The sequence below is a fragment of the Prorops nasuta genome, unplaced genomic scaffold, assembly GCF_024137725.1.
Source record: "Prorops nasuta isolate Cenicafe-Biocafe unplaced genomic scaffold, Cenicafe_Pnas_1.2 PNAS00010, whole genome shotgun sequence".
Classification (NCBI taxonomy): Eukaryota; Metazoa; Arthropoda; class Insecta; order Hymenoptera; family Bethylidae; genus Prorops; species Prorops nasuta.
Genome location: NW_027116807.1, coordinates 1393174 through 1416765, shown reverse-complemented (window position 1 = coordinate 1416765; position 23592 = coordinate 1393174). Strand labels below are relative to the sequence as shown.

Below are 23592 nucleotides of genomic sequence, written 5' to 3'. Positions count from 1 at the left end.
ATTTGGTCTCGCTTCTTTTTCGCTTATTTGAGAAGAAAGGAAAAGCTTTTGTTTACAGATTTTTCTTTTATATAATTATTATTATCATTACCTTTATTTCTAATTTTGCGCACTGGAAAATAGTTAACGCGCTGGTATTGAAATTGTTATTCAGAATTGTGCGAGTATTTAATGTATGATCGAAGCGGGATTTATGTTAAGATTTAAATTATTCGCCAAAAGCGGACCGATTTTACCAGGTGAATACAATGTAAAGTTAATAATTTATTTAAGCTCACATTTGTCTTAAAAATGTCATTTTTATTGGATATTATTGTTTCGTGTTAATGCTGTGTGTTCACTTGAATGAAAATTCTTTGAAAAGAGTAAATTAAGCAAGAGTAATAGTAAAGCTTTATTTTTGTTCAATCCACTTTACGGACCAATGTCACAGCGTTGCGTCTTACACTGTGATACTTTTGTTATAATTAATAGCAATCATCATAAGTAAAAAAAAAGGTACAAGGTCATAACGGCTCAGAGTTCATTGAATCAATTATGCTTGAATGAACTACTTAAATTTTACTAACCGAATTGAATAAAACAGACGAGATTATGTTTCGAAAGGAAAATATTATATTGCCTTCCCGGTCTTTCGTCTATTCTACATCGACGCATTTATAATCTCATTGTTTTATTCAAGGGACCTCCATAATAATTTTGTAAATCAATATTGTACAGTATTTGAGGATCATCAGGTTTGTTTAAGAACATAATTTAAATAGAATATAATACTGTAGAATTTCAACTATTATCCTATTACTTGGATTTACGATATTGTCATATCTAATTTACTATTAAATAAAACTATTGTGTGATGTACCCATCTGTGCGCTATAAGATGCAGAATAAATGAAACTACTATGTCCTACAATTTTGTAATCCTTTTCAGTTTTTGATATAAAGGTATCAAAAAATGTATACAATGATGAAATCATATAAAAAATTACCTTATTTATTGAAATAAATAGCATGTACAATTTTACAAAGGAAATCACGTCGATATTATCATACACCATTACCTAGCTTAAACTTAATTTTTACAAGATATATATATGTAACTTTATGTTATTTGTAAATTGATGTGTAATATTCTTCTTCTAAGTCATACAAATCAGCAGCCATATCATCACGTAAGGATGCCAATTTCTGATCACATTCAGCTTGCTTAGTCCTAAATAGTTTGCTATTTTGCGCTATTGCCTCATTTACAGAAGGAAAATCATTAAGTATTAAGTACTGCTTAATATCTGACACTAGTTTCATCAAAGATTCACCAGCCCGTACAATATTAGCTGCTCTAACGTGCATTTCATAAGTGTCTTGCTCACATTGTGTCATTCTTGATAATTGAGAATCATTTTCTCCCTTTGCTAATTTGACAATTTCTGTGAAACAAAACAGAAAAACAATAACAATTTATTAATCAATAATCTTAATACAATACTGAAGCATAACATGCAGCAAAAATTATGATCTACAGCCTTTCAGGTAGCACTCAATGCTTACAAATAGAACAAGTACATCATTGAATGGCACGAAAGGCAAAAGATATTATGGGATATAATTTAGGAGAGTTTAGTTGAAATGATTGAAAATATTTTGGTAACTCTACAGAGACAAGTATATTAAAATAGTATATTTATAAGTGACAAAAACACAAAAGGGAGGTTATATACCAACCTTCAAAATTTTCCAGCATGGATTTAACATCGTCTTTCAACCTAGTCGTGTACGATTTGAGAAGAGCTTCCTTGCTCTGTGGCAAAGCACGTTGCACTGCCATTCTTCTAGGAAAACAACCAAATTTTATATTACAAGAAGGAAAATTATTCTTGAAGATTTGTTAGATTTAGAGGTTAGGGTACAGAAGAATCGATAATATAGGTTAGTTATCGTGCCGGCAAAGAAGGCTCTATATTACCGACGAAGCAAATATTTTTTGGCGCCAGAGATCGAGTTACCGGTATACCTGTGAGTATTTCCGGTAGCGTCTTTTCCAGTTTGAAGAAGCGGAATTAAAATCCAATCATTCGAATGTTAACGGCAGTGATCGCAAGATTAAATTAGTTTTTCCTATCGATTTTTCACGAGAAGTGAGAGGGAACGAGCGAGTAAGGAGAGAACCTTGCACAGAGCCATCTATCCCCACTACAATCCTTGAGTCCCGGGATGGAATCAATATGAACCTCGCGCCTCGCGCCTCTGTCCTCGGTAAAACCATTTTCACGCGAATTTCGCGGACAGCCATGGCCCAGAAGAGGCGGCCGTGCTGAAGCGTGAACAAGTCCGGCTGTTCGCTGGAATCAACGAATAACCGTGAGAATCACAAGAGTCAATAAAAGTCGTGTCTTTCTCAGTCGGGAAAATTCCCGCCTGCTGGCTTTTCCATTTTCTATTTTAAGCCGAAACGAGGCGTTGCGCGATTCGGCGGAGAGCTTTGTGGTGCGCGAACCGGAAAAAGGTGGCACGATTTTACCCTCGGTCAAGGGCTGCTTGTGGAACGCGACAATGAAGCCTACTGATTCCACTAGAAAAGCCCGATTCTTCATTGTCGAGCGAGAATCGACGTCATCAAGAGCTTGCAACCTCCAGTGCATATAAAACATAGACGACCTTTCCGCGCTTTTCCACGAGAAACGGGTAAGAAACTAACCCCTATTTCAACTCTTTTTCTCTTACTACTTTTGATGTTTCCCTAAAAATTTTCAAAATCTAATCGGCTTTCTCCCTCTTTTTTCTCAAAGACTGTTTGTGGAAGGCGACAATGAAGCCCACTGATTCCTCTAAAAAAGTCAGATTCTTCATGGTCGAGAGAGAATCGACGTCATCAAGAGCCACCCTCCAGTGCATATAAAGCACAGTCGACCTTTCCACGCTGTTCCACGAGAAACGGGCAAGTAATAAGCTCTAACCCCTTTTCACTGTTTTCTTCTTCATTTACTCTTTCCAAAAACATTTTTAAATTATTCTTGAACCATTTGGTTTTGCCTCTCTTCTATCCTCTTAACCTCTGTTTTTCTCTTTTTCCATCTCTAATATTTGCTACACACAATCGAAAACTGTTTTCCATGTACAATAAAAATACTCTGTTGCCACACATACACAAATACAAACACACATGCACGTTGTACCTTTCTTGGGTCAAAACGATTATGTGTATTTGAGGGAGAAGCTTAGAATCTCTTTCGCTCGGAATCGTTCGCGTTTGTGTACACTTTGCATCCGTGTGGCTTTTGTTATGTAATGTAAGAGCCTACATGCAAAATGCAAAGCCTCAAGGGCATCACATCCGAGAATATGAAATTCGTACCGCCCCGGAGCACCCTATTTTATAATTAAATCACTCCATTTTCATCCTTGATTACGTTCTACTCAATACACTCGCTCTACGCCTCCCACCCCTATTGCATGCATCCATCCATCCGTAAATACGTGAGTCGAGTAAACATGATAGTGCGGATGAAGCATCCTCTCCCAGATTAAATGATGTAACTCGTTAGAAATTTCTGACCGATATCAACGGCCTTACAGCCATATGGCTCAGGAATTGGGAAAACTGGCCCTGGACACTTGATCGATTGCAATTTCCGTCGCGCTCTTGGCACTAAGCGCACCTGCCTCCAGCAGCGAAACTTTTTCTCTCTAATTCCGCAACGTAGCCGATACCAATAACGTTATTTCACTTTGGTGGAAAAAAGAGGCGATAGGTAAAGAGAGAGACAGAGAGAGGGGGGCTGAGGGAAGGGAGAAACAAGCTTTTATCGAACGCGCAGGGTAAACGGCAAACGTTCAACGTGGAAATTTGTGTCACGACCAAACGTTTGCGCGACAAATTTTTGCAAAAGTGCCTGGTTTATTTCCTGTATTTTTTTTTTCTCTCTTCTGTTTAGCCGTACCCTTCCTACCAATCAAATATTTGAATGGGTAGTCAGCCGAGCTTTTATCCGTCTGGCATAATTCCTGGGAAGAGAAACCTCTTGTTTTCTTTTTTATCACGCCAAACGTTCTGTTCGGAGGGACGCCAGAGGGACAGTGTTTTTTCTTTTGCTTTTTTATCTAGCGATACTCAAGGGAATATGAGGACAGTCCTCTCTCGGTCCAGGGACGATTTTGGCCAGTCGGCAATAGTTTCTTCATAGCACGAGACTATCCGACGGCTGCGGTAAGAGTTGAAGGGGAGTTGTCTTAACGTATGATATTTGTGGGAAGTGAATGAATAACTCGCTCGTGTCACGGGACGTGACTGGAAAGCGGAAAATAACTTCTCATACGACATACGATTAAACGGTTCCGGGAAGCAAGTAGAGGATAGAAGGGTAGAAGGGACGATAGCTATAGACTTTGATATGGCGTGGCATGTTTGGCAAGCGGGTAATAGCCTTGTTCTTCCCTACTACCCTCTGTCCCTTGTCTCTTCTTTTTTTTCCTTTACGATTCGTATGAAGGGAAGCGAATCTCTCCCTCTCATGGAATTAAGCGGTTACGGGCTGGTCAGGGGGTGGTTTTTACATCGTAAAATACATTTGTGCCAGGGATCCATAAGTTTCTCCAAGTCACAGGGATATTGCTGGAAAGTAGGACTTGATGCTTTTCCGTCCAGAGAGAATCGAGCAAAGAATAGTTTGAATCCTACATAAAACATTAGCGGGAAATATGATGGCTTGCTTTTCTCCCCTCCCCCTCCGTCGGTGGTAAAACGTGTTCGTTGAGCGAAGAATGGCCTCTTTGCCCCGGTAGTCATTAATTGGACACGCGACGTCATTATTCTGTATCACAAAGATTGCTCGGCAATTTAATAGGATTTTTCTCGCTCATAAAACACGTTTTTATACACCGTCCGGAGAATAATCCTCTTGCTCCAGGAGTCATTAATTAAACACGCGACCAAATATCTCTTTGTTTCCTCCGTTCTTACCAGATCTTGCAGTATTTGTGATTAACAATCAAAAACTTTATTCGCGAAAATTAATAGTTTACGTCGCTGACTATTCATGAAAATTTTATCTAGTATTTCTGCAATTCTCTCTCTCTCTCTCTCTCTTATTCTCGTAAGATTTTAATGGGAGGAAGCTTAACGAAGAACGAACCACCTTATTTCTTAATAAAAATGCATTAAGGGTGCAAGCTTTTCTGCTTAATAATTGGCAAAGCCGTTAATTGAGAATATTCTGAAACATTTTTCTGTATAGCGCAAGGTACTCTCAATTCCATTGACGCAAAAAGTCGTTGCATTCCTAAAAGTTAATGCAGAGGGACGCAGAGACTATTTTCCCACGTTACAGTGCGTTTAGATAAAAAGGGAAATAGAGAGAACAGCGTTGCTGGAACTTTAAACAATTATTTGCCAAATGCGCGAGAAGCTACATTTCCAGCCAGTGTGAAAAAACTCTTTGACCGAGACGCGAAAGCTGTTTACATGCACATACCCATGCACTGTCCTTTATTTTACACGTTTCTTTCTTTCGCCAATAGTTAACAAGCTTACAGAGCAAAAGCTTTCACATTTTTGTCTCTGATGAATTCCATGAAACGACCAATTCTCTGCGATGGGATTTGCTCGCCACTTGTTTACGTGTTTTTTCCCCCCGCCTAACACGCCATTCAATGCTCTCGTGTTTATATTCGATAAAATTCCTGGAACGTCGAGTTCCATTGAAATTCTGCATGAGTTTTGTATATAGTTTTTATTCTTCACCAACGACGGTTAGCACAAGGGGGGCAACAAGGGGGAATTTCACGCTTTTAGTGAATTAAATTCGAGAAACGACGAGCTTTTCGGTTACACTGACGAGTCTTGGTAATTCGAAAGCGTTTCATAGAACCCATGCAACTATACAAATAAACCAATTAATACAGAACGATTGAAAGTTAGTAGAAGCTCGTTCAATATAAATAAAATAACTTTGAGCATTTATTGATACGAGGTCACGTGACTTTTATAGACAGTCTCTGCACAACTACAAAAAGTATGTAACATAATAAATAGAGGGAAAGGGGAATGAAGTAACTTAGGAATATACTGTCTGTTCTAGACGATCGAATGAGAAAAACGGATTTTTTCAGAGTAAAAGAATAAGCTTATTTGCAAAAATCTATGCAAATAAAACAATTACAGAGCACTGAAACGTTATTAGAGCATTGTTTTGAATTGTTCAGTATATAAACAAAACAACTCCGAGCATTCATCGAGAGGTCTCTTGACTGTTTTCAACAGTCTCTGTACAGTTACAAAAAAACGTATAACCTAGTAAATAGGGGGTGAAAGAGGGGACGAAGAGCGTAGCTAAGCTGCACTCTGCAGTCAGTCTGTCTCGGGCAATCAGACAGTAAACACGTTTATTTTCGCGCGCGCTGTTACAAAAGCTTATTTAAAATCAAAAAGGGACCGTTACGGAGTGCAATTCTTATCTTAATTTACCAAATGCGGTATAGAAAGATTCCTTGTTCCTTACTCTATACCCATACAAGTACAGTGTGTCACCGTGTATGTGTGTTCGTGTCTCGCGTGTTCAACAAGTAATTTCAGTGTTTGATCTGATATCGTAGAAAAATCAGATAGAGCCGGTGGCCCTGCGGCTAAGCAGTCACGAATCTCGCTCGGTCAAGGGCTGCTGGGTAATTTACGAGAGAACCGAGGAGGACGTCCCTCTCGACGAAGAGGACGATGACGGAGGCTACAGGCTCGGCGGGGAAAGTCCGAGGCTCCACTTCGACTTCTTGGGGAGTCTCGTAGAGGGGGCGTCGGAGGGGGCCAGAGGAGCCTTCCGGTACACTACGGCTACGGCTGCAAAGAGCGGTGGCTACGTTACCCAGGATGCTGGCCCTAATCGTCCTTTTGATGCTCGTCTGCTCGCTCGAGGGTTCCTTGCCACCGGAAGACGAGGACGACAATGTCTTGCACATCGGTGGAATCTTTCCAATCGCTGGAGAGGGCGGCTGGCAAGGCGGTCAGGTAAGTCTCCCTATTATCTTATCTTTCTTCGTATATATACGTGGCTATAGCTTACTATGTACAGGGTGCAGCAAAATAATCGCGTATTTTTAAAAGAGCTATTTAATTAATTTTATGACATAGAACTCTTCGGTTTTTATTATTTCTCGTACCAATTTGAAGTTCCTTTTGACGTTCAAAGACTGAATAACGAGCTTTAAAATCATTTAGTGTTTTTATTACAATCTGTAGTATGTACGTAACACTGACCCCTGTACGAGAAGCAATTAATATTTTCCAAGTTTGTATCATTCCTCCTTTTTAATTAAAAGTTTCCTGTTTTCAATACTTCTTGTACAAATTTAACGTTAATTTCGTGTATCAAAAACTAAGTAACGCGTTTTAAAATCATGTGGTATTTTTTATACGTGCTTTAATACACCCCCACCCCCTTTAATGCTAGAAGCAATTAAGATTATCCAATTTTGTATCACTCCTTTTTAATTTCACAAGCGCATTATTTCTATTTCTCTCTTTAGTTTATATATCCCTCGTCCAATTACCCTGTACTATGCGCAATTTTTTCATTACTCTGCACGATAACTGAAATTCTTCCATTTTGGAGTTTCGACCTCTGTAATCGCCTTCCATGTCAAATCGTCCTTTCGGATAAATTTCAGCGAAGATAAGAATGTCCCGCGCATTTGTACGAATTTTCCAATTCACTTCATATAGGGATTCGGCGAGATTCTTTCTTTTTCTTTTATCTTTTCCTCTCTGTTAATCGCTCGGGTTTTTCTATCTCCTGCTCGTTTCCTGTAAAAACTATCCAATCTCTTAACTCTTTCCTCGTTAACTCACAGCGGGGGAGTAACATCCCTCTTAACGCGTGTTTATCGAGGCGCTACTCTTTCCCGGTCCCCTTGCCCCTCCCCTTCCTTCCGTGCATCCACCAGCTACCCAAATAATTACCCATTCCTCCCCAAGGATAACTCGAATATACACGTCTACTAGGCGTTAAACAAATAAACTCCACCGGTCTACTTGCCAAGTCAAAGTTCAATGAATAAATTGTTACTTTGGATGGTATGGGCAAATTTGTCCACCTAGGCAAAGTCTAAGCAAACCTCCGTTTCCGATCCATTCTTGTTTCTCTTCTCCCCTCTCGACTATCCTCTTTAACTTTAACACCAAACTATATACGTCGATTCCCCAAACGCGTTCTCCTTTCAAAAATATAAATAAAATTGCATATTCGAACTCTTCAATCCATAAATATATCTCGCATCATTTCTTGCCAAGGTAAGTCAAAGTTCAATGAATAAATTGTTACTTTGAATGGCACGGCAAATTTGTCCAGTTCGACAAAGTCAAAATAAACCTCCGTTTTCGATCCATTCTTGTTCTTTTTCTTCCCTCTCGACTATCCTCTTTAACTTTAACACCAAACTATATACGCTTATTCCCCAAACACGTCCATTTTTCAAAAATCCCAATAAAATTGCATACTTAAACGCTTCCACCTGTAAATAATTCTCAAATCGTTTCTCGTCGAGTCAAAGTTCAATGTTTAAATTGTTAGTTTAGATGGCACGAGCAAATTGTAAATAATTCTCAAATCATGATCCGTCCGTGTACTTTTTCTCCTCTCTAGACTATCCTCTTTAATTTTAACACTAAACAATACACCTTAATTCTCCAAACGCTCCTTTTTTAAAAAATTTAATAAAATATTTCTTACACTGTAAATCTTTATCCTTTAAATATTATAATTTTCAAATCATGATACATCCGTGTTCTTATCCTGTCTCGACTATCTTCTTTAATTTTAACACTAAACCTATACGTTAATTTCCCAAACACACCCCTTTAATAAAATCCCAATAAAATGGCGCACTCGAACTCTTCAATCCGTAAATAATTCTCAGCTCATTTCCGGCCAAGCATCCTCTTCCGAGCTCTCTAGAACGCTCCTCTTCGAGAAGAGCGTAAGCTTTTCATCAAGCAAGAATCCTGCAAGAAAGCTCGGAAAATTCTCGCCTGACGATTGCTGAACTCGAGATAAATAGGAAGCAGGAGCGATCCATTATCAATCGGACGTATAAGGGTTTAAAAGTTTTTATGAGTACGTAAATCAAGGCGGTAAATAATTGAGCTGGATTCCTTGGGGGGGGGGGGGGGCGGAAGGGGCGCGGGTATACCTTCTCGGATGATTTAGATGAAGCTTATTTCACGAAAGCATTTAGCCCGTGTAGCTGCAATAAATTAAGTATATATATACACGGTATACGTAAAAAGGAGCAAAACGCAAATTGGAAAAACGAATATCTCTGGCGCAAAAAGCTGCTGGAAAATCTGGAGACGGAACGATAAATCTGTGTGTTTTTTCTCCCTTCCAGGCGTGTATGCCGGCTGTCAACCTGGCATTGGACGATGTGAATCGTGAGAAGAACTTATTACCTGGCTTCACTCTTAAATTGCACTCCAACGACAGCGAGGTGAGCTATTAAAAAGCACGGAGAGACAACCGAGCACGTTTCTGTTTTCTTTCGACCAGTTTCTACTTTTCTTTCTATCTCCAAACCTTTCCCCTCATTCTCTCTCTTATTCTATTTGGTTTTCTCGCAAGGGACACCATTTTCCTTCTTTTTTTTTAATTATTATCCTCAATTTTTACTCAACGCTTAACGTTTACAGTGCGAGCCGGGCCTGGGCGCGTCTGTGATGTACAATTTACTCTACTACAAGCCAAATAAATTGATGCTGTTGGCCGGATGCAGTACAGTGTGTACAACAGTTGCTGCAGCGGCAAAAATGTGGAATCTGGTGGTTGTAAGTTATTTCCCTTTATTGGCTTATTTCTACTTTTCATCCCCCTCCCCCTTTTTTTCTCTCATGCACGTACACAAACATTTTTACTCCTTAAACATCCGTCCGGTCCGTTTCTCTTCCTTTTCTTCTATATGCATTATTCACGATTTGCTTTAACTCAACTGTAAACTATTTAATTCAGCGATTACTTGGCTCTAATGCCTTAATGCAAGGCGAATGCCTGGAGTACATTTTGCCAGGAAGAAGTTTAAATGATTTATCCTGGGAAGTAAAAGGTCAGAAGATAGGCGCTGCAGCTTCTCAAACGATGGAACTCCCCTCCCTGGACTGGAACTACAGCACCACACTGAAAAATGCTTCATTGTGACGTACAAATATGGAGAAGAAAAAAATGGACCCGACGAGAGGGCAAAATGAAAATTACAGACGAACTTTTCGCTCATTTCCCTCTGCTCGTACCTCCACGTATATAGTATATATTTACCAGAAGAACTTTCCACTGATGAAACAGTTTCATTCTCAAATACATGTGAATATATTGGTATAATTTTAATTAATCATAAGCGCTATACATCCGAGGTGGATTTGGTCGACCGTATATTCAATTTAAATTTCACCACGTTTGCCAATTTTTGCCTCATTTGTAACGCTGTTTCGCATCGTGCGAAATTCCTTCTGGTTATTAATAAGGATACGTGTGCGTCAATGGGGCTCGCTAGGAATAATTGTTTAGTTTTAATTAGAGGTGGGCTATAAAAGACCTTTAAAAGCTAAAGAGCTACTCTTTTGTCCTGTGGCACAGTTTATTGTCTCCAGAGCTCTACTTTATTGTGTTCAGCATGGAGAATTCTGGTCAATATTTGGATACAGAGGGGCTGGGCTTATGTTTACTAAAGCCTCACTTCAAAACTTAAATACTGTACCAGGGATAAGGGATGAAAAACTTTAATAAGCTTCTCTCCACGTTTCACAAAGATCATCACAACTCACTATCAGTATCAGCCCACGCATTCGTTGCTCGTTTTTAATCACGAAACACCATTATTTGTCATCGTGCACGAATTCCTTTCAATTCATGTTAATGTAAAATTAGTGGGATTAATTCTAATTCGTAGTTAAATCTTAAATATCACGAAAATTTTCAGTATAAATTTATTTACTGATTTTTTCTAATGTTAAAGTCTTTTATTAAAAATGACTCCATGCTTTATACCGAAACTAATTTTAAAGGCACTAAAACAGAGTCTATAGAATTGATTATAATCATTTTGTATATATAATTTATTGTTTACTGTTTCACCATTAATGTAATATACTTTTTTACGCTCGTCCAGTTCCAACCCCAGTTAGGATTTATAATTCAGTTAATCCCCGCGTGGTGTACTGGTTAATTCCGCTAGTTAATCGCTTTATTGTACATTTTTTGCGAGCGTGGAGAAAAGTTTTTGATAATTCAATAACTCCAGAACGAGTCAGAATAATATGTGAGAAATTTTCAGCTCTGTTATGGCGCCTCATCACCAGCTCTTTCCGACCGCAATCGTTTCCCGACTCTCTTCAGGACTCATCCGTCAGCCACAGTTCACAACCCAACAAGAATCAAATTGCTGCAGAAATTTGGCTGGTCCAGGGTGGCGATATTGCAACAAGCCGAAGAAGTGTTCATTTCTGTAAGATTTCTTCTCTCGCTCTCTCTACTTCTCACTTCCTCCTAGCTGACCACTTAATTTACACCCAATCAATTTCATAATTAGTACTACAAAGGACGCTCACTGCTATTAATTAATTACTCCAATCACTCGATCAACGTTTCAGCGATTGAGTGAATTTTAACGGAAGCCACTTTCCTTCCCAAGCTTGAGTACACTCGGCTCCTGAAACTCGGGCTTTATAATTATATACTAGCTCCCCTTTCACGCTCACACTCACTCACGCGCGCGATAACTATATAAAACTTGTTACGAGAGAGAAAGAGAGAGAGAGAGAGAGAGAAGATTGATGATTGTTTAATTGCTGTGGGTCTAATTTAAATAATCGACGCGAGAGAAGCTAATGGCTGATAAACTTTTGAGCAACTTTGGCACGTTCCAAAAGTTGTACCAATCAAATGTTAATTTTATAACGATTCCAATATTATCATAAGTAATTGCTGCAGGGAGATTCACTCGCGTAAACTTCTTAAGCTTTTCACGAGCTTTAATTATTTGCTTGGATGAGTTGGTTAAGAATCAGAAATTTCTTGAAAAGACTTCTTTAAACAAATTCTTATGCCAGCACCTTTGTTAATTGAGCCATACTCTAAAATCTTTTCTCGTCTCGATTATTTCGATGGATGTTAACACTTTGAGTACCAAGTATTCCATTTCCTTCCTCCTCATAATTGGAGCCTGATATTATCAGCGTCTGATGCCACTGTTTTAATGAGTTTAATCAGTTATTCTCTCGACAAACTGAGAGAAAGATCGCTAAGACATCAACGAGCAATTATTATTTCACTGTGGATTAATTGTATAATTGACTCTTATAACATATATATAGCTCTATTGCAATTAAATCAGAAATCGCAAATTAATTAGAACTATCACTCCAATGCTTTATTTGGACTGAAAATTAATAAATGCTCGAACGATTGAAGAGACGAGATGGCGCACCGTGGTATTTAAGGCGATGATTGAGGAATTATCGAGGGAATGGTTTGAATGGGAATAAGCAGTGGTTTCATAGCCGCTGGCGGTTATACGATTGTATCACTAACATCGTCGAATACTCGAGGCGGAGTCTTTGGCATGATATAGAGACCCTAGAGGCGTAACGTCTTTAAGACAATTGGATTATCCTGTAGGAGACGAGAGAGTGTATTCAGGCGTGGTAGGGATAGAATTGGCCAATCACGGTAGTAATGGATCCTAATAATTAGTTCATATAATTGGCTAGAATGCGAAAAGGGTCTTGAAGTATTAATGGGGGCTGGCTTGTCGTTGATAATTTAATTTATGTATGTATTTTTTCACAGACCGTAGAAGACCTAGAGGCACGTTGTAAGCAGGCAGGAATAGAAATAGTGACTCGTCAGAGCTTCCTGTCGGATCCATCGGACGCTGTGAGGAACCTGCGGCGTCAAGATGCCAGAATAATCGTTGGTCTCTTCTACGTGGTGGCAGCAAGAAGAGTCCTCTGCGAAGTGTACCATCAGAACCTCTATGGGAAGAGCTACGTGTGGTTTTTTATTGGTTGGTACGAGGACAACTGGTTTGAGATCAATCTCGACAAAGAAGGCATTACCTGTACTAAGGAACAAATGAGAATAGCTGCCGAGGGTCACTTGACCACGGAAGCTCTCATGTGGAACCAGAACAACGACACTACCATCAGTGGAATGACTTCCGAAGATTTTCGCAAGAGACTCAACAAGATGCTTAAAGAGGATGGCTATGATATAGATAATAATAGGTATCCCGAGGGCTACCAGGAAGCTCCGCTTGCTTACGATGCCGTTTGGTCCGTTGCCCTGGGTAAATCATTGTTTAATCATTTTTAGTTTGAAAAATCCCTCCCGCATTGCTTATATTTATTATTTTGTACAAATTTTTTTGCCGTACCGCAAGTGCAACGTTCACGCGTCTCTACTTTCTTACTCTTTTTCCAATTATCAATAATAATAGAGTTTACGTAAGTCAGGCTTTTCCTCAAGATTAAAGATTTACCTCGCTTTCATAATAACCAAAGATTCACGGAATTGATGAAATTTCAGCGTTCAACAAAACGACGGAGAAGCTGGCGAAAGTCGGGAAGAGCCTGAAGAATTTCACGTACACCGATAAGGAGATAGCCGACGAAATTTATTCAGCGATAAACTCCACGCAGTTTCTCGGCGTATCGGTACGTAAAACTTTTCTAATATCCACTTTAAAGTCTATAAAAGGCTTTGTGGTGGGTAGCTGGAGTGTATTTATGTGTGTATGTGTGTGTGTGAGAATGAGTGAATAAATGAGAGAAAGGAAGAGGGAAAGTGAGAGAGAAGATAATTAGAGTTGAAATTAATTTTTTTTAATATCTTTGAGAAATAGAAGGAGGGAAGGAGGGAAAGAGAGAGAGAGAGAGAGAGAGAGAGAGAGAGAGAGAGAGAGAGAGAGAGAGAGAGAGAGAGAGGAGAGAGAGAGATTTAACATTTTATAATTTTCTGTTCCGGCGAAGGGCTACGTGGCATTCAGTTCACAAGGCGACAGGATAGCCCTTACACAAATCGAGCAGGTGATAGACGGAAAATACGTTAAGTTAGGATACTACGATACGCAGAGCGACAATCTAACGTGGCGAAACATGGAGAGGTGGATCGGCGGCAAGGTACCGCAGGATCGGACCATTGTTAGAACAGTTTTGAGAACGATGTCACTGCCTTTATTTATATGCATGGGAACTATATCGTCCGTCGGAATCGTCATAGCTCTCATACTGATCATTTTTAATATTTGGAACAGGCATCGAAGGTATTGTACAATCAACCACACACCACACCAACCATTACTACTACCATCACCATCAAACAAACGCTACCTCGATCTCTCACTTTTTCCACTTTATTCCTCTGTCTTTGTTTCAATCCGTCTACCACCGCCTCTATCGATCAAGCTCTCCCCTCTCCTATTTTATTTATGCAATTTTCACCTTCCCATACAAACCTCCACCCGATTGTGAAATGTTCACCGAAACAACAGCAATAACATTTTCGTTGAATATTTCTCCATCTGTTACCTTGTTCCAATTGCCCCACGTCAACCCCCTTATCGATTCGCTTTTCATCAAACTCTTTCCATTCTTTTATCCACGAGATTTTTATCTAGACCCAAAGATTCAACGTAAAACACAGATTAATTGAAAAATTACGTTACGCTTGAAATTCTAGTCTGGCTATGCTGTACTTGTTATTCGTACAAAAGAGGGGAGTCTTAAGTTTGAAGTTTGAACGCGTAAAAGTTACAAAGGTTTTTTTTTTTTTTTTTTTTTTTTCGAGTAGCCTGGTATATCGTGATAGTCTCTTTGTGGTAGAAAAGGAAGGGGGGATGAAAGAGGAAGTCACTAGTGGAAAAAGTGAGGCGGGGTCGACGTTAATGAATTTAGATCAATCTCGGGTCTCCCCAAAACTCCTCGAGTGAATTCCCCCGATGAAATCTAGAATCCTCAAGCGTCCCAGGAGCACCGTTCAATCTCCCAAGTAAATTTACAGCGTGGAAATATGAAACGCTCTGTTGAGATAAGTCGATCGTTGAGATTTCCAACGTCCTTGAAATTAATTTTCAATAGGAATTTGGGGTGACCCGAGCAAACTTGATTAGGCGAAAGGGAACCTTTTCTTATTTTCTGGACGTTCGCTACTTGCTTTTTCACAGAGTAATACTCACGTCGCATCCGGTGTGCAATACGATAATGTTGGTGGGGGTAATAGCTTGCTTCGTATCCGTGTTTCTTCTGGGTATCGATGGTAGGTTCGTCGAGCCCTGGGAGTATCCGAGGATCTGCCAAGCTAGAGCGTGGATGCTATCAACTGGATTCACCCTGGCTTTTGGAGCCATGTTTAGCAAAGTCTGGAGAGTCCACCGTTTAACCACCAAGACGAAGGCTGATCAGGCCAAGGTAAAGCCACGAAACTCCTTCCTTTCAAGAATAAAATCGAGAGCTTCTCCTGCCAAAAGCCCTAAACCTTGCTATGTAAAATGCTGGCCAGCTGTTTCTCTTCAATTTTTCTATCAATTTTTTCTATCTCTCCACGTAGTGTACTATCCTCTTTAATTAGATTTTTTACACCCTCGATTTTTCCTTTCTGCTTCTAATCTATTCATTTAAAAAGAAGGACTCGTTTCTTCGCTTTTTATTCTATTATTTCAAGCCAAAGAGTAAAAGGTTGAAATTCTGTAGTCTTTTGAAGAGAGAGAAAGAGATATACATAATTCTCTCTACAGGAGAGTCCCATTGATATCGAATACCAGCCAGCTTAATGCTTTTTTATCAAACCTTTTAAGCTACAGCTGCGTATTTTCTCTTCCACTCAAAATTTTTTCTGTATTTTTATAATTACATTCCCTTTCCAAACTTTATTGCTTCTGGTCCAACTACTGTTCTTGTATTAGTGAATATATAGAAAGAGCGCAAACTCAAACACAAGCTTCTTTTTTTTCTCTAGATTCTTTTTGTTTCTACAGAGATTTAGGCTTCTAGCAAGAGCAAAGTGCCGATTTTTATTCTCACGAACTCGAGTCGAGAGGCATAGCACACTACCTTGAAGGCATGTCTACATCTCCTGCATCTTAAACGTTCTTTCTTGCTTTTAGTTATTTATGGCTAAACAAAAAGTTTCGTCCATACAGAAGAAAATCCAACCATGGAAGCTGTACACGATGGTCAGCGCCTTGCTAGCGATCGACGTAATAATTCTTGGAGCCTGGCAAGTATTGGACCCGCTTCAGAGAAGAATAGAAGTTTTTCCACTGGAGTCGCCTCTGTTCGGGGATGATGACGCAAGGATCAGACCGGAATTGGAGCACTGCGAGAGCGAGCACAATAACGTTTGGTTAGGTAAGAACATTTTAATTATGAAATTCCTCCGGCTCTGATCTTTTCTTAGCCCCCACCCTCTCCTACACCGTCATTGTTCCATTAATCAATTACACCTTTGTCTCGTACAAAATTTATCCGATTGGCTGTTTCAATGAAGTCGCCTCTCTTCTTGAATTAATTAAAATAGTCAATAGGAGATGGGGAGGGATGGAGAGGGGAGGGGAGGGGAGGGGAGGGGAGGGGAGGGGAGGGGAGGGGAGGGGTGACAGTGACGATACGCAAAATTTACACTGGAGCCTCACATACAGGTAAATATTTGATCTAAATAATTAATTTTGCAATCTTGATGGAGGACCGAACTTGACTACGTCATTTTATCGAGCTAACTCTGATGAAGAAACTCAATTAACTTATATACGTTACGCAATCGGACGTTGATAAATCAAACTAATGATATTGAATAACCTGATTGGCTAATGAAAATATTTTATGCAAATCAACTGTAAACGCTGGGTTTCCTAGCCGCAATCACCGCAATCGTTTCTATAACATACGCACCATTTTCAAATTATTAATCCTTCAACGTAATATTATTTATTCTCACAAAAGTCGAGCGGTCAATTATAGAAATTAATTAACGATATTAAACACTTTGTATGAATTGTTCAATCGAATCTGTTTTAAAGAGACTTGTGGTTTCCGGAAGCTGAAATGATTGATGATCCCTTCCGCTTGGTTGTATTATCACGTTTGGCTTTTGGAGTAGTAACACGTGTAAGACAGAGTCTGAAATAAAGTTTCATTGTAGATGTAACTAACGATCGGGTCTTGTTAAAAATAGAGATAAACGGGATGGAAAGTTGGCCAAGTTGGTTTCGCCGTTTCGCCGTTTTCTTCTTTTATTTTTCTTTTATGGTGTCCTTTTCCTCCCTCTTTCTCTCTTTGTCCCGCTAAAGGTGTTTTCTTTTCAATCTTTGTTCGCAGGTCTGACCTATGGCTACAAAGGGATTATTTTAGTGTTTGGTTTGTTTTTGGCGTACGAGACTAGAAGTATAAAAGTTAAGCAGATAAACGATTCTCGTTACGTGGGCATGTCGATCTACAACGTGGTCGTTTTGTGCTTGATAACCGCTCCTGTGACAATGGTCATTGCCAGCCAACAGGACGCCAGTTTTGCATTTGTGGCTCTCGCCATCATTTTCTGCTGTTTTCTCAGCATGGCTCTCATATTCGTGCCTAAGGTCATCGAAGTCATCAGGCATCCTAAGGATAAAGCTGAATCCAAGTACAATCCAGATGTTGGGATGTCGAAGGAGGACGAAGAAAAGTACCAGAAGTTGCTGGCGGAAAACGATGAATTGCAGAAGCTTATTGCTGCGGTGAGACTCTACAGATTTTCCTTACGAATTCACCTCCGGGTCTGTGGGCACGTTACTCTATAGCGTAATGTACGAATTTAGACATTTTCAAGTTTCAATTAAAAGCAAACCAATTTTAATCTTCAATCGAGTGTCTTAAAGATCTCAGAATAATTATTTGTGAACATTTCTCAATTGGTATGTATTTGCACTTGTGTGCTTTTTAATGGTTACATTAATTTTTCATTGTTAATCGTACATTCTCTTTTTACATTGGTCATGGTTGCAAAAAACTTGAAACTAATACGTATTTAATTAGAAAAAGTTATCGTAGACAAACTTTTATCCCAATTTTTGGCACAGCTTCAAAGCTATTATCTATAATAGTGCTTTATTCCACTAGCTTATATAATTCGAGTTTATGATACAGACTTGGGTTAAAAGATGATGTCTCAAACTTGTTACGAATTTATGATACGGTGTTTTAATATGAATTTATGCTATTACCCCCGAGCATAGAATCTGAACTTTTATCAAAAGTTAGAACTTTAATTTTCCACCTTTTGTTAATTATATACTTACTTTTTTAATGGATCTCATTTTCAATTATAATTATAACAGTATCAAATGCCCAATTAGAACAATCAATAATGAACTTATTAGTAAAAGCATGAAATTTAATTTTCCACTGTTCGTTATAATTATATTATTGTATGACAGTATACATACAAGTATATACTTATTTATTAATAGATCATACCCACTATTATTATTATTGCAGTAATGCAAAACGTTCAATAATAACTGCGCCAATAAAGCTATGTTTACAAAGCGATTATATTACAAAATCTAGATTTAATTTGCCTTTTATAAATACATACGATTTTTTTTAACATAAAATTATAATACGAGTCTTAACGATATAACTATAGAGCATGGCCTACGATGCAAATTGGTTGGATTATTTAAATGCACGTATTTCTGGGCAAAAGTTTCACGTTGCAATTCGAAATTGTATAATATAATGTAATAATGTAGAGCTAAAATTTAAATGTAGAATTTATAGATGGGAGAAATTTGAAATTACTAATTTAATTTTCAAGAAAAACTATATAAATTGAAATTTAATCCTGCAAGGTTATAATTAATCTAGGTTTCAATGCAAATATTAAGGGAATTCTATTACAAAAGAAAGCTCTCGTTTATTGGTAGGAAGGAAGCTAAGAGAATGAGTTAGGTTTGATCGAATGGTAAAATAGAATCATCAGTTTACTTGGAAATATCAGTGATGGTAGGAAGTTAAAGACGAGCAAGGAAATTGAATAGCACAAGCAGAACTGTGAAATAGTAATAAAATTCATCTGCAAGGATAAAGAAAGGGATGATATTTAGGTTTGATAGAATGAAGTCTAAATTACTTGGGAATTCTTGCAACGAAATGAAGATAAATAAGATAAAGTTAGGCGAGGAAGTGATCCTTTCGGGATGAATGGTATTTGAAAGTGATTGGACGATGTTTGTTACAGAAAGAGGAGAAGATTCGTATATTGAAGCAGAAATTGGCAGAGAGGGAAGCTTCGAGGGGTCAGACTACGTCGACGGTGGTTCATCATCAGGCGCCGAAGGAATCCCTCATCGTAGCCGACTTTGTGACTGGAGAAGGCACGTCGGACAGTGCAATCGGTGGGGGCATTTCTGTTTATACCAGATCCTCTCGAGCTTCCGCATCCGATTTTGAGTTTTCAGAATCATACCTGTAACGAATTTTTAAAGCACGTACACTTTTACTAAACCCCTCCCTTTTTCCTCTATTTCTTTTTATTTCCTTTTTTTAGCATTCTCCCAACACCCTCCTCTCTCTCTCTCTCTCTTTCTCTTTCTCTCTCTATCTATTTATCTCTCTTTTACACACCTTTGCATTCCCGCACGAAGCGCAATGGCATCTGTCACTTAATGAAATCGTCGCTCGATACGAAAGAAATCCTTCGACTCCTCGAAATTAAAGATAGGGAGATAAAGGGAAAAAAATAGAGGAGAGAAACGAGTTTTCCCCAATTGGACGAGGAAGACGTCGCGTTTCTCTCGTTTATTTAATACTAGCTAGAATTCCTCTCTGTTCCTTGTACCTAATGTGAGAGATCCTTCGTATCCGGCGCACAGGCAAATCCTTTGTATCCAGTAGCAACGGGATCCTCTTCATCCAATAGATAGAAAATCCTTCGTTTCGTAGTCGATGGACACGCAACGATACCCAATGGGACTTCAACGATCAATGGAAGATTTGCCAAAGTTAAATGCAATTTGTACGATAAATTGGCTTGCGGAAGAGTATCAGGAAAATTACTCCATGAGAGAAAAGAATGGAATAGGAAATGAAACACACAAGACTCATTCGGATCGTTATCTGTCAGTGATTTTGTCTGATTAGTTTTACTTGTTGTTATAGTGCGAATATGCGATTAGACATCATCGAGATAATTCTGCGACGAATTCAGATGATAAAAATATATTGAAAATTGTCACGCGTGAATCTTTGTGTGTATTGCGAAGCTGATATTTTTATTATTACACATAAACGCACAGGCTCACTGCGACATAATAAATTTCATTCGACAGGTAGAAGAAGAAGGAATAAGCGGATCAATGGCATGGCCTAAGATATTTCTTACTAATATTTCATAACGAAGACGGTGAACTTTTTACTGATAATCATACGTTTTAAAGGTGGGATAATTCATTAGTGATAATGTTTATAGTACAATCTGACGAAATATATCTTTCGACTTTTACTTATACTAATTATTATAGATATAGTATATACATATATACATATATATATTTATTTGTTTTTTTCTAATTCTGTTTTATCTCATCTTTATTTTAAATTATTTAGATTTTATATAATAGCATATATTATGTGAACTAATTTTATTCCTATATATTGCTGCTCTCTATCTTGCTGTCTCTATATTTTGATCTTCTTCTTTATTCGTCTCTTTTTTATAATGATATATTGCGGTATTGAAAAATGCGTTACCTCCCTTTGATGCAATGAATCGAGTATTGAAATCTCGAATGATTAAAGTTCGTACGTAAATTTATGTAGGTTTCTACAAATCTTGATACTTTATCATTGATTTCGGCTAATATTCCTTAGATCCTTGGATTTATCCCATTGGCTAATCGAATGTTCTAATTAAATTCAATAATGAATGAACTAATCGCGTCACGTACGGAATAAGTTTATAGTTAAGAGAAAAAGAAGAAAAGAGAAGAAAAACGAAAGTCGATCGAAATATACCACAGGTCTAGTCAATTCTATCGTTTACTAGATAAGGCATGGCTGTCTATTTTATAATTTATTTCCGAATGTGCCACTCCTTTTTTAAACACTCCGAGATGCAGGCTGCTTTCGTTGGCTGAACGAAAGCCTGGTCTCTGGCTTAATATCACGGGTCCAAATAACGAAAATTAGTGTCTCAGTACTTGTACGATGAGCGATTGATACTTAACCCTTTAACTATTCGATAAAACACTCGATAAGTACTTTTCTTTCGGCGACACACGATGGGCACACTCATCATGAATTATTATTATTGTTGTTAATCTATATGATAACGTTAGATCAATAGTACACTCTTATGCCGACACATAGCAAACAGTAACGCTGAATGTTTTCTATAGTATAGCATACATTTTTTGCAAGCCACATTCTCTCTTCTTTTTGACCTCGTTTGCTGATACTTTTCTAATTAAAAAATTTGAGGAAAAAGAAATGGCAGAAAAAAATAGCTATAAACTCGCAAAACTCTCATTTCCAAGCGCATTATATTATACTTACTGTACGAATTAGGTTGCATTATTATTGATAAAAAAAAAACAAGTGAAATTGCAGTTAAATCTCGTTAGACACGCGTTATCCAAACGCCTATACTTTTTTGTCTTTATTTTTCGATCTGTGAGCTATGTGAACCTCATGAAGTCCACTCCCAAATTGATGATTGGTAAGAAAAAGCAAAGTTAAATGAAAAGTATCGATGAGTGCGAGAATGTAATTTTTAGAGTACTAAATGAAACAATGATTAACATGGCAATAACATTAACGACGAAAGGAGACCACGGATAAATAAAGGTGGGAGGGGAAAGAGTTCAAAAATACAAGAAAAAGAAAACTATATACGTATCTATATATCAGTATGTATATGCACTAACGAGATTTAAAAGCTATAGATTTTCCAGCCATTCATAAATAATTTGGGAGGCTTGATGAGGTAGAGAATCTATATATATTTAATAATAAGACTAGTATCGATTACATTTAATAATAACCGTTCGGCGGTGTTGCATTATGGAGAACTATTTTAAAGAACGGTCTTAATCCAGAAGGATTATTTATGAATGGGCTAACTCTTAATAATATTGTCAGGGATATTTTTAAGAAGACGGATTTTAACTTTGTGTTTTTAGAAAAGGAGCACGTCGGCTGATTGCGGAACCGCATCGACTGTGAATTGAATAAAAGCAGAGTAGTTAGCGAAAAACAAACAGAGACACACGAAGACACGCACACATGCGCATGCATATACTTATATACTTACACAGAACGATTACAGAGAGAAAGAAAAAACCTTCTAAAATTAGTATAAATAATAATGCGTGGACGGGGGCCTGCTTGCCCTTTTCGTCTACAAGGGCGAGTTTGAAAAACAAATGTTCAGCTGCAATTCTAGCAATTATTATTATATAAATCGGTTTTACTATATTTGCGACGAATATGAATATGTATACATATATATTATACTGGTCGGCGAGTATACCTTGGGTTTCTATAGATTTACATACAAAAACTACAGATAATATCAATCTCGTAATCTCAAGAGAGACGACGGGAAAAGCGTCGCTCGAATTTTCACTACGGGATGAACGTGATTTGACTGCAATTTAAAGCGTTAATACTATACCTTATGTGTATCGTAGATTGGAATTTACACTTATAGGCACGAAAAATAATGTAAAATGAAAAAAAAGGTTCGAGGAATAAGGTTGATTACAGAAATAACTAAATAAATAAATGAATACACAACCACATACGGACACGCGCACATTACACGCATACAAAACGGTGCATGTAATCTGCCACTCTACGTATACAGGGTGCTTAGACAGATTTTTTGTCCAGAAATAAGTTAATTAAGTTTAAAAAAAATGTGCGCCCACGTCACGTAGTGTTTTCTACTGTAAACTTCTTTCAAGAACTGTCATATAAAAGAGCGCTTATGAACTTATTAATATAATAGTGTTATCGAAACGTTAATGAAAGTATCGTATATGTATGTTAGGAACTGGAGATATTTATTTTTAAGTTTTTAAATTATAAAATCCGTTAAAATTGAAAAAAAAACATGATTGTTTCTATTATTACAATATACATCCTTGATCGTTTCACCGAATAAAGTTTAAAATAATAGAATTTTATTATAAGTTTGAACTGTCGATAAATCATATTTTACAAAGTGTGTACATATTTTTTCTATGATGGATCTAGTGGGTAGACCTATTTGTGCCGCGAAATTGTCAGCGTTGTTGCAGAAAAATTATTATGGCTATATAATGTATATATGGTCATCTTTTCTAAATAGTATAGATTATTGTATATAAAAAATATAGTATATATATACACACATAAAGTATAAATAATTTTCATTTTTTATGCAATTCTTGTGTATATATCATCATTAAAGTGTAATAATTATAATTGAGATCTACAATATTAACACTTCTTATAGACTTGATAGATAATACATTATTGTATTTTCTATTCGAGATTGTCTTATTTTTCCATCATTTCAGCTTGTATATAAAGATACAACTGAAAAT

General features: G+C 37.7%; 2 protein-coding genes across 6 annotated transcripts; one reads left to right on the top strand and one right to left on the bottom strand.

Moving 5' to 3' along the window:
- Positions 1–39: 39 nt before the first annotated feature.
- LOC136776615 (mediator of RNA polymerase II transcription subunit 22-like) lies at positions 40–1921 on the bottom strand. Its single transcript, XM_066732288.1, has 2 exons — positions 1723–1921; positions 40–1427 (listed from the first exon to the last, which is right to left on the bottom strand). Exons 1-2 carry the CDS (start codon positions 1823–1825, stop codon positions 1108–1110), a joined length of 423 nt encoding a protein of 140 aa, XP_066588385.1. The 5' UTR covers positions 1826–1921; the 3' UTR covers positions 40–1107.
- A 105-nt stretch (positions 1922–2026) lies between these two features.
- Positions 2027–23467, top strand: GABA-B-R1 (gamma-aminobutyric acid type B receptor subunit 1). Of its 5 annotated transcripts, XR_010823100.1 has the most exons (15): positions 2027–2682; positions 2787–2935; positions 6589–6994; positions 9373–9471; positions 9671–9805; positions 11305–11475; positions 12819–13317; positions 13557–13684; positions 14000–14292; positions 15193–15436; positions 16132–16375; positions 17342–17736; positions 19242–19398; positions 20332–20439; positions 22183–23467. XR_010823100.1 is itself a non-coding variant. In XM_066732245.1 (14 exons), exons 3-14 carry the CDS (start codon positions 6857–6859, stop codon positions 22200–22202), a joined length of 2523 nt encoding a protein of 840 aa, XP_066588342.1. In that variant the 5' UTR covers positions 2029–2682; positions 2787–2935; positions 6589–6856; the 3' UTR covers positions 22203–23429. The 5 variants fall into 5 exon arrangements, 4 of the variants coding, with proteins under 4 accessions (XP_066588340.1, XP_066588341.1, XP_066588342.1 ...); XM_066732245.1 differs by lacking the exon at positions 20332–20439 and having other exon boundaries at positions 2029–2682; positions 22183–23429; XM_066732243.1 differs by lacking the exon at positions 22183–23467 and having other exon boundaries at positions 19242–20438.
- The last annotated feature ends 125 nt before the right edge of the window (positions 23468–23592 follow it).